The 10,675-nt window shown below is 40.2% G+C and overlaps 1 protein-coding gene across 1 annotated transcript in view; it reads left to right on the top strand.

Moving 5' to 3' along the window:
• Positions 1 to 10,675, top strand: part of CAMK4 (calcium/calmodulin dependent protein kinase IV) — a gene marked incomplete at its 5' end in the record, with an annotated part of 309,547 nt that overhangs the window by 144,062 nt on the left and 154,810 nt on the right. The window contains one exon of the mRNA XM_004706636.3: positions 6,523 to 6,601. Coding sequence (XP_004706693.3) covers positions 6,523 to 6,601 — 79 coding nt within the window. The remainder of the gene's footprint in view (positions 1 to 6,522; positions 6,602 to 10,675) is intronic.

Here is a 10,675-nt window from a genome sequence, read left to right as displayed (position 1 = left end):
TAAAAAAATTTGGCTTTAGTGGTTCATTCTTATAACCACATTAGACAAGGTTAAAGATCAAAAGTAATTTTTCCAAAAATGTCTGTTAAAGAAAATCAATGTGAAAGTAGAAGCCATAGGCTCTGAGTCCAAAAAAGTGATGATTATCTTTCTTGTAACAATCAGAGCTGGAAATATTCTCACTGAAATAATTTCTATATCTCTTAGCCTTATTAGGATTTATCACAGCAAAAGAGCTTAGGCTTATAAGGATATATTATAAATGAATAGAAATGAACAATGGAGATTTCTTTTTTAATTGAATAATACCTTAGAAATAATATCTTCTAATCTATAATTTCTTGGCTTTCTTTGAATTTCAAGCAACTTTATGGTGATCCTTCTGTATGTAACTTCTTTTGAAATAAGTACTAATTACTATACTGAAATGTTCGTTCTGTATTAAAATGAACTATCCATGTTCTTTCTATCAAAATTTCAATTTCATATAAACAGAAATAAAATTTTCTCTAAAATGATGTTTATACAGTTAATACAACCATTTAATTTCAGCAAATGATATAGCTTGTATATTTGAAAAAATATTCAAATATTGTTTTCATATAAATTAGTTAAAATTTTTCTATTATTTTAACTTCATCTTTCAAGTCTTTAAAAAAATCCGTTTCTATCATAGCGAACTCATATCCTGAGATAGATTAAGCAAGAATTTATTTTGTTAAATTGATAAGAATTTAAAAATATATATTTTGATATGATTTACATATCTAAATTTATTAGCAGGTTCATTTACTGTGAGGAGGAAAATTAAGGAACATATTATATTTAAGACATTTATTTTGAGTACTTATGGAATTATAATGATTTTCTAATAAACACTCAAAACTCAACAGTGAGTTAAAAACCCACTTAATTAAAAATGAGCAAAAGATTTGAAGAGATTCTTCACCAAAGAAAATTCTTATATTACAAATGCACAAATGAAATGATTGCAATATTATTAGTCAACAGAAAAATGCAAATTAAAATAATGTGATAGCAACATAATGTGATATATTTAGTACGGCTTAAAAAAACCCAGACTTGTCGTATTGGCTGGTATAGAAGCAGAGCACTTGGAACTAACTCTCCAGCACTGCTGGTGGCAAAGAAATGGTAAAGGCTTTTCAGAAAACAGTTTGACAGTTTCTTACACTGTTAAGCTTAACTTCAGTATTTATCCACGTTAGATCATCCCCTTGGTGCCTAACGACCTTCCGTTAATGTTGTCTTTGAATAACTCCCTGGCAACTCATTTTTAAAGCCCTGTTGAGAGAGGGATCTCAGCCGATGTGGGGCTAACTATCACTGTACCTGACGTAGTCACTTGTACAGCATCGATCCTTTCGTGGCCGAATGCTGTTTTACACAAACAATGGGGGATAACAGTCAGGGAAATTTTACAATAATAATCACTGAGAATGTCAGTCCCAGTTTTGCCTGAATAATACATATCTTAATACGCATATTGGGCTTTGATGTAGCAAGACCATGTTTGTCCGCCTACCAGCAGTTCAACAATCATGGTACAGCTGTCTTCTGCTTCCCCAGACACCATGTTTTTGCGTCTTAAATCCTTAGGGTCCAAGTGTGTCTGAGGTAGAAGTCAGTGCACCCAGTAGATTTTCCACATTGCATTTCACTGATGCAGCCTCTGGAGCAGGCTTGCACCTTGAAGCTCCAGGATTCAATGTCCCAGCGATCCACGGGATCCGGCCTGAGTCCTCAGAAGGCACCCAGAAGGCCGGGTCAACGTGGTTCATTCGGCACATTCCACCCTTTAGGGTCCCCCAAAGCATTTTCAGTCTTCTTCTCCCCCAGCTGGAGGGCACTGCTCCGTCGTTTCCTACGAAGAGTGATACATTTGTGCTCCCCCAGAGGTGTTTTCTCCCTTTGCCCTCTCCGGACTGATTTTCCCACCAGTAACCCTCATCCTTCTGACAGGGTTGTCTCCCTGGCTGGGGGACCTCATCATAGATCGACCTGGCAGCCACTCGGTAGACAACAACCCCTGCCCCCCCCCCTTGACCATTTGATCCCAGCTGATGTGAGGCACCCTCTGACAACGTGACCTTCAAATGACTTACCTAGAGCTGATCGTGTCTAGTTCATTGGCACCAGTCAGGCTCTCTGCCTAGCTGTCTGCTGCCCCCGCACCCCCCAAGCCAGCCGACTGGATGCTGTTCAAGCCTGAGCTTGTGCCCGTTCTGCTTGTTCCTACGGCAGTGGACTCAGACAGTATTTGCCCTTTTGTGCTTGACTGACTTCACTCAGCAGCATGTCTTCCACACCCCTCCATGTTTTCATCGCTGTTTTCAGGGATGCGTAGTATTCCATTATATATGTACCAGAGCTTTTTAAAATCTAATCCTCTACTGTTGGGGAGGTAGTCTGTTTGCAACTTCTTGCTATTGTGAACTGTGCTGCAGTGAACAGGGGGCAGCATATGTCTGTTCGTGATCTCTTTCTTATTTCTTTGGGGTCTATGCCCAGTAATGGTATTACTGGGTCATATGGTATGTCAATTCCCATCTGTTTTAGGAATCACCATCTTGCTTTCCAAAGTGGCTGTACGTGTTTACAAGGCCACCAGCAGTGAATAAGCGTTCCAGTCTCACCACATTCTCTCCAGTATTTGTTCTCCATTTTGTTTTTTTAATTGGACTGTGGTTATGATGTCAGATGGTATCTCATGGATGTTTCGACTTGCTTTTCCAGGATAGCTAGTGAACAAGAGCATTTCCTCAGGTGTTCATTAGCTATTCAGGCATCCTCGTTTGTGAATCATCTGTTCAGGTCCTTTGTCCACCTTCTCAGAGGGTCGTTAGTATTTTTTGTTGTTGTAGGCTTCCAGTATACTGTAGAATTTTAGTAATTAGTCTTTTGCCTGTTATATCACTGTTCAATATCTTTTCCCAATTTTTGTGCTTTTTATTGCATGTTCTTTATATATTCTATATTCAAGTTCCTTATTGGTAAAGTGATTTGTTAATACGTACTTCTATTCTGTGACTTTCAAAGAGTAAAAATGCTTAAATTAAAAAAAATAATTTTATTGGGTGCTCATACAACTCTTATCACAATCCATACAGCCATCCACTGTGTCAAGCACATTTGTACATTTGTTGCCATCATCATTCTCACAACATTTGCTTTCTACTGAAGCCCTTAGTATCAGCTTCTCATTTTTCCTCCTCCCTCCCCGCTCACCCCTCCTTCATGAACCCTTGATAATTTATAACTTATTATTATTTTGTCATATCTTACACATTCTTAATTTTGATGTAGTACAATTTATTTAGGTTCTTTCTTTTTTTGCTCTATGGTTTTGGTTGGGTCAGGTACCGGTCAGGGGACATGAGAGAAAGCCTGCCTGCCCCATAGGACAAGACTGCTAACTTCCATGGGCCCCAGATCAGTGAGCCCTCTGCTTGGCATCAGGCAGAATGATCAAAGCACCACCCTACCTCAGAATTTGTATGGATGGAGGTGGCTTAGAGCCCCCACAGCTGCAGCTCCCTCTCCCTTCCTCCTTGTGTGCCCGCCTGAGGTTTCTACCCACTCCCTTCTTGTTTGACCCTCCTCACCTAACCGGCTTAAAACTTGCTCTCCACCACAGAGAAGTGCAACCTCTCCTGGAGCTCGCCTGGGAGTTCAGGACTCAGTCTCCCTCTCTGCCGCCCCCCCCCCCTTCCTGGGCAGTGCAACTTCCTGACTCCCTACTGGAGTCTGGGAATCTCGCCTGGGAAGCACAGAATATATTTCTCTTTTTCCTTCTCTCTGGCCTAGCCTCCGTTTATCTTTGCAGCGAACCTAATAGTTTTATATTTAAATATTAATTGCCTAATCCACAGCCATAGACTGTTTTTGTTTTTTCCCAGAAGTTGTAGTATTCTAGATTTTATATTTATGTGTCTAAATCCATTGGGTCGTTTGGTTTCCAGGGTGTGAGGAATGATAAAGTTGCTTTTTTTTTTTTTTTTTTTTTTACGAATTTGGGGTTTGTTTGTTTTTTTCTGGCACGCAGGTATCTGATTGTTCCAGACCCATTTGTTGGAAAGAATTGCCTTTCTCCACTAAATTATCTGTTTACCTTTGTCAGAAACCAATTGACCATGTAAATTTAGGACTACTTCTGGATTATTTTTTCTATTGCATCTTTATACCTTTTCTATTTTTAACTCCAGTGTCTTGAGTATAGTCATTTTGTAGTAAATCCAAAAGTCAAGTATGTAAGTCCTCCTACTTGAAAGTGAATGCATAATCTGCCAGTTCTGTATGGAGTTTCCTTTACATGCCAGTTACGTTAGTTTGGTCGATAGTGCTGTTCACATCTGTAATCTTGATGGCATCTTGTCTATTTAGTCTGTTAATTGTTGAAAGGGATGGGTTGGAGTCTCAGCTATACTTGTAGGATATTGTATTTCTTCTGTCCATTCTATCAGTTTTGCTTCATGCGATGAAGCAAAATGTCTTCATGAGTAATTGACCTCTTCCTCATTAACAGTCTTGGAAGGTTCATATTTAATGTAGTTATCAATAGCAGTTGATTGAAATGTACTACATGGTTAACTTTTTTCTTTCAATCTCTTTTTTCATTCTTTTCAAACATCTCTGCATTTCCTTTTGGATAATTCCATTTAGTGCCATATTAGAGAATGATTTCTTTTTCTTTAAAAATTGTTTTAGTCATTGCCTTAGATTGCACGATATACATCTTTAGTTAATCAAAGTATCTTCCAATAATACACTGCTGACCTATATGGTCACTAGGAGTCAGAATGGACCCAATGGCAGTGAGTTTGAGTTATATGGGTAGTGCAAGGACTTAAGAAATGATACTCTTTTATGCATGGGAAATAAGCCTCTGGTGAACCCCTCTACACACAATTGAGGCATGGTAGGAGAGTGGTTACTACCCAGAGTGCCTTGGAGAGATGAGGATAGAAGAGCAAAGGCATAAATATGACGTGGACAGTTAAACTGTGTCAGTTGATCCCCCTCTGATGCACGCTGGACCTGATCTGGTTTTCAACATTTTCTGCATTTTTGTTTGTTTATATCAGGGTGTGTCTCAGAGGGGTTATGCCATTGGAGGTCACCCTCTTGAAGTTGTGTTATGTTTTTCTGTGTTTCAGTATATGAAACCCAGCATTGATGAATATAGGGGCAGCAAATACAATAAGGGTTATGGGGTGGGAGGGTAAAAAGAGAGATGATATCTAGGAGTGAGTCCAGGAAGATAAAGAATGTTTGGAAACTGATTGTGATAGCAATTGTACAATTCTGCTTGACGTGGTTGAACTATGGAATGATATAATATATGTATTAACTCCTAATTAATAATAAAATAAAGAAATGGTATTCTCCCAATTCCTCCCTATTATCCTTTTGTGCTATTGTTTTCATACATTCTACACTTACATATGCTAGCTATGTAACAAAGAGCCCTTGGTTGTCTAGTGGGCTTACACATTGAGCTGCTAGTTACAAAGTCAGGGCTTTGAACCCACTAGCTGCCCCAATGGAGAAATAAGAGGCAATCTGCACCCTTACAGATTTAGAATCTCAGAAGCCCAAAGGGGCAGTTTTCTGTCCTACAGGGTTACTGTGACTCAGGATCAACCAGGTGGCAGTGAGTTTTGGAAGCTCCATGAAACATCTAAAACATTGTACTTTAATAAATTGATTTAAAAAAATCACACAAATGCATGCACCAATCACTAAAGCTAGTGATGCAGAAATTTTAATTTATATAGTATATATATATAACCACCATCTGCCATCGGAAAGGGATGTGTAGTCAAGATGCATTGAAAATATTTGGCTATTGGACTGCAAAAATTTTGAATAAAGAGGAAATGAGAGTAAAAAAGAACAATAACATGTTACAATTAGAAATGAGGAAACAATAATTCTATGTTTGTCTTCATTTAGTCCATTTTCAGAACTCTTCATTATCTGTGTGTATATTATCACTTAATAAATGTGATGAAAATCATTCGCTATTAACATTTACTAATATCAGCTCCTGCCTTCTCTTGACTCTATTCTGACCATTTACATTTGTATTTTTGAACCTTGTATCAAAGTACTGAAACCTCTCTCTGCAGCGATGACTTCGTTTCGTCTAAACTCCTACCTTTGTAAAATTCATGGATTCTGGGACTGGATGGGCAACCCTTAAAAACAATGTTCAGCTGAGGACATGGTCTATTCTAGAGTCTAAGAAAGGCAACAGCCCTCTGGAGTAGAGGAGGAGCAAAAGAGAAGAATGAACAATGTTGAATACTTATGAGTAAACTATGTATACAAGAACGTAAAAAGAAATACTCTGGGCAGGTAGGGCAGGTTTTGTGGTGGGATTTATAGCATGCACTTGTTAGTTATGGAGGTCACTAGAAGAGATAATGACCTCCAAGCTGTCCCCTTTCATTCAGTGTCCAAAGCATAACATTTTCTTTTTGTTTTTTCCCCCTCAAGGGGTGCTACATCCATTGTGTACAGATGCAAACAGAAGGGGACACAGAAGCCTTATGCTCTCAAAGTGCTAAAGAAAACAGTAAGTTTATTTCATTATATAATAACATCTTTAAGGGGACCCGATGACCTGGGGAAGTCAGAAGCCCTGACGCACAAGACAGGGGGGCCAGAGAACCACTCTGAGTAGTTGACTGGTTTGAATCTTGATTGTAAGAGCACAATCAAATTGGTTGTTATCTGATGACAGCCGAATGCCTCTTAAAGAGCAGCTGGATCCCAAAGTGGATAGCCTTGAAGGAGAGACAAGCGTGACAAAGAAAAACGTGAGGGTTTATAAATGAAATAAAAGGAGCCCTCTTGTCGTTGTAGCTACAGGTTGGCTGCAATCCACAAGGTCAGCTGTTCAGCATTACCAGCCACTCCTCAGCAGGCAGATGGGACTTTCTGATCTTGTAAAAAGTAACTGTCTTGGAAATTCACAGGGCAGTCCCATCCTGTCCTACAGGGTCTCTATCAGTTGGCCTTGACTCCATGGCAGTGAGAAGTGAAATAAATCTCTGTTTGTAAGTAAGCAGTGCTCCTGGGGGAAAAAGGAGAGAAAAATATGTGTGTGCATCCGCTCACGTGTTTAATAGGTTAGATGAGTTTGCTCTTTTAAAGAATCCTAAAATGAACCACTCTTTGATGTATTTGTGAAAGAAGGCGTCAGCTTTGCCTTTGCTTAGATTTTCAAATGTAACATTTGCCCCAGTAAAGTAAAATACACCTGGACAACTGCCAGTGTTTCCGAGACTAAACTCCCCCGTCATCAAGAAGTTGTCTTTGAACAGTTAGTGAGGATTTTGTTTGGAACACTTCTGTGCTCCTACATATGCCGAGGAGGCAAAAGTTGCTTACTGGAGTCCACCTCTAATGGCGAAAACTGCCCCGGGTTCAGTATCAAATGCCGGCATCTGTGTAATTCTGACAAAATGAGAGCACTTTGTCACTTTAATACCTTACTTGTACTTACGTCCTTAGGTAGTGCGCCCTTATAAAACCACAAAGAAACAAAAGCATTTCTTAAGAGAACACTCTTTTTATTTTTTGTGTGTGAATATATATATGGATTATATTCTAATTTTCTGAAAGCTTAGTTGTAAAGTGCACCAAAATGTAAAGTATCCTAAATGTTGAAGTCAAATGATACCTCTTTTAGGTCTAGAAAAAAAATTTTTTCCCCTTAAACAGCTTAATATCACCAGCTGTTTTTGTATTGTCTGTCACAGGGAAATTTTAGAACCTCATATAAGGAAGAACATAATGGCTCAGAGTTTTCAGGAGAGTGGAAACATGGCATTTTGAAACAGTCTGCTGGAATTTAAAGCTATAACAAAATAACGATAGTAATTGAAGAAATAATCATTTAAACAGCAATTGCTATTCAATATTCTGAATTTCCTTTGTGGTGTAGGCAATCACTTAAGTTATTTCAGAATGTAGAAGCATCTTTTGAATGGATAAAGTTTGATTATTTTCCCCCAAATCGCTTTCTTGTAGTCAAGAATTATTTTAAGGATTATCAAAAGTTTTATGAAATAGAATTTTTATTTTAACTCACTGCCATCTAATTGATTCTGACTCAGTGATCCTATATGACCCTATAGAACCGGCCCTGTGGGTTTCTGGGGCCATAAACCCTGAGTGGAGCAGACAGCCCCGTCTTTATCCTGTAGACTGACTGGGGGGTTTGAACCACAGACCGTGCACTTAGCAGATTCATGCGCATCCCTCTGTGCCAGCAGGGCTCATGCATTTTCTATTAAATGTCCACTTTTGATGAAACCCAGTCGGCATGCTTTATCAGTGGTCACATTTACAGTGTTTTGTGGACTTGGTTGTGTCTTCTTGATGATTTGAAAAAGAGAAAAATGTCAGTACAACTTGTGAGAGGTTATTGATTTATTTAGCTTTGAAAGAGACTAGATGTAAGAAAGTCCAGGCAAATAAATGTTCAGACGTGATTTATATAAAAAAGCTCAAGAAGCCCGAGGCACAAAAAGATGGCTTGGCCAATATTGGTTTATGTCAAAAATGTTTGAGTGAATTGGAATAAGAGGTAGGTGGAGACAGTTAGTGGATTTCTGACCCACATTCACTCAGAAGTCAAGCTGTGGTTTGCCCTTGCTGTCTTCTCTTGGCCACTTGTGTTGTGGCAGCATCTTCCTCAAAAAGCAGTGGCGAGAGTGTGTTCGGGGACCAAGTGTCCGATGGAACAGCATCGCAGAGCTGCCATTAGGCAGCTGTTGTCAAACACGGCTACTACTGTGCTACGTGGAAGGCGAGGACTCCCTTGGAGAAACCTGGGTTTTGAACATGAGTTACATGAAATCGTCGGCATCCTCTGCTAGGAGAGACCACTCTCGTGGAGTGTAAATGAGAGAAAAGAGCAGCACCCCTGGAAAGAATAATTGCCTCCAGTGTTTACGTCCATATAGGTCATGTAGACAGAAACGCCCTGAATGAAATGAAGAAATCTATTTATAGAGTAAAGCAAGGAAAATAAAGCACTTTCCTTGAGAATTCAACCAGGGTTGAAAAAAAGCACCCAGGGGAAAAAGCAAGCAAAAGAAACCCCAGCGCCCACGGATGACTCGAAAGAGTAGGGAGGGCTGGTCTCACAGCCTGGAAGCTTGTTGTAGGCACCGTGAAGTCAAGTCCAGCTCTTGAGACCTGTCTGCGAGGACGAGTCTGGCCCTGCAGGGTTCAGGCTGTGACCTTTAGGAGGAGGAGCTTCACCCACTCACTCAGGGCATCGAGTCAGCGCTGACTCACAGCGACCCCACCGGCCAGGGGAGAACTGCCCCGGAGAGTCTCTGAGCCTGTCGCTCTTTACCGGAGTAGCAAGCCTGGTCTTTCTCCTGAATAAAGGAAGATGCTCACTGAAAGGTGGATCATTCCAGCCCTGACTACAGGGGAAAGATGTGAGTCTACTTCCTGGAAGCCTGCAGCCTTGGAAACACTAAAGGACCATTCTGTTCTGCCCTTTCTGGTTGCCAGGCACCATGATTGACTTGACATCTATGTGTTTGGGGGTTTTTTTTGGTGGGGGGGCGGGGGTAACATTCAGAAGCAGGTCACAGGCTTGTCTTCTGAGGCACTTCTTAGTGCTTTCAATCTTTTCGGCTTGTAGTTGAGTACTCAATCATTTGCATCACTCAGGGATATGAATTCAGCATGTTACCAGGATTAAACTCTCTTCCCCCCTCTCAGAACGCTTAGGGAATCTTTTTGTCTCTCAGCTTCGGGTGCCGTTGATAGGTGGTGTTGAGTGCCATCTAAATGGCTAGGACTCATAGCAACCCTTTGCACAGCAGAAAGAAGTTCTGCTCCATCCTGCTCCAACCTCACACTTGTCCCTAAGCCAGAGCTCGTGGTAGCAGCTTCTGCAGCCCTGGGAAGTTCTTGTAGATGGGTCTTCCCATGGTGTTTAGGTTTCCTCTGGGGGAACCTGTGTCTATTCTGGCCCTTTTATAAGACACCACTTAAAAGTTTCTGGCTCCTAACGGTAAGGTCAGTGGTTCAAATTCATCATCATCTCCCTCAGGAGAAAGATGAGGCTGTCTCAGAAACCCCCAGTCAGTTATACTCTGACCTACAGTGTTGCTCTGAATCAGAATGGGCTCAATGCCAGTGGATTTTTTATACATTATCCAGCATTTTATCTGAGGATAAGTGAAATGTATCATATGTTTAAGAAAACATAAACATAATATTTTAAAATTCTAATTCTAACTGCAGCAATAGCCTCAAACATAAGAACAATTTTGAGGATGATACAGGACCAGGCAGTGTTTCTTTACCTTGAACATTGCCTCCCTATGAGGGGGAACCAACTCCAGAGCACCTGACAATAATTCTAACAAACCGTTTCTATATCTTGTCAAGTTAAATTCTTTAATAAATAAAAATAATCCTCAAGTACTTACTCAGTGCAAGAACACGTTGTTCTATTAAATTGGCATTCCATGATGCACACCTTCCCGACACGATCGCTAAAGACAAATGTGTGCATAAGCAAATGTGAAGAAAGCTGATGGTGCCCAGCTATCAAAAGATATAGCATCTGGGGTCTTAAAGGCTTGAAGATAAACAAGCAGCCATCTAGCTCAGA

Source organism: Echinops telfairi, unplaced genomic scaffold (genome assembly GCF_000313985.2).
Source record: "Echinops telfairi isolate 266 unplaced genomic scaffold, ASM31398v2 ScPeMD7_7469;HRSCAF=8507_1, whole genome shotgun sequence".
Lineage (NCBI taxonomy): Eukaryota > Metazoa > Chordata > Mammalia > Afrosoricida > Tenrecidae > Echinops > Echinops telfairi.
Note: the sequence above shows the minus strand (reverse complement) of the source record. Positions and strands in the feature narration are given on the sequence as shown.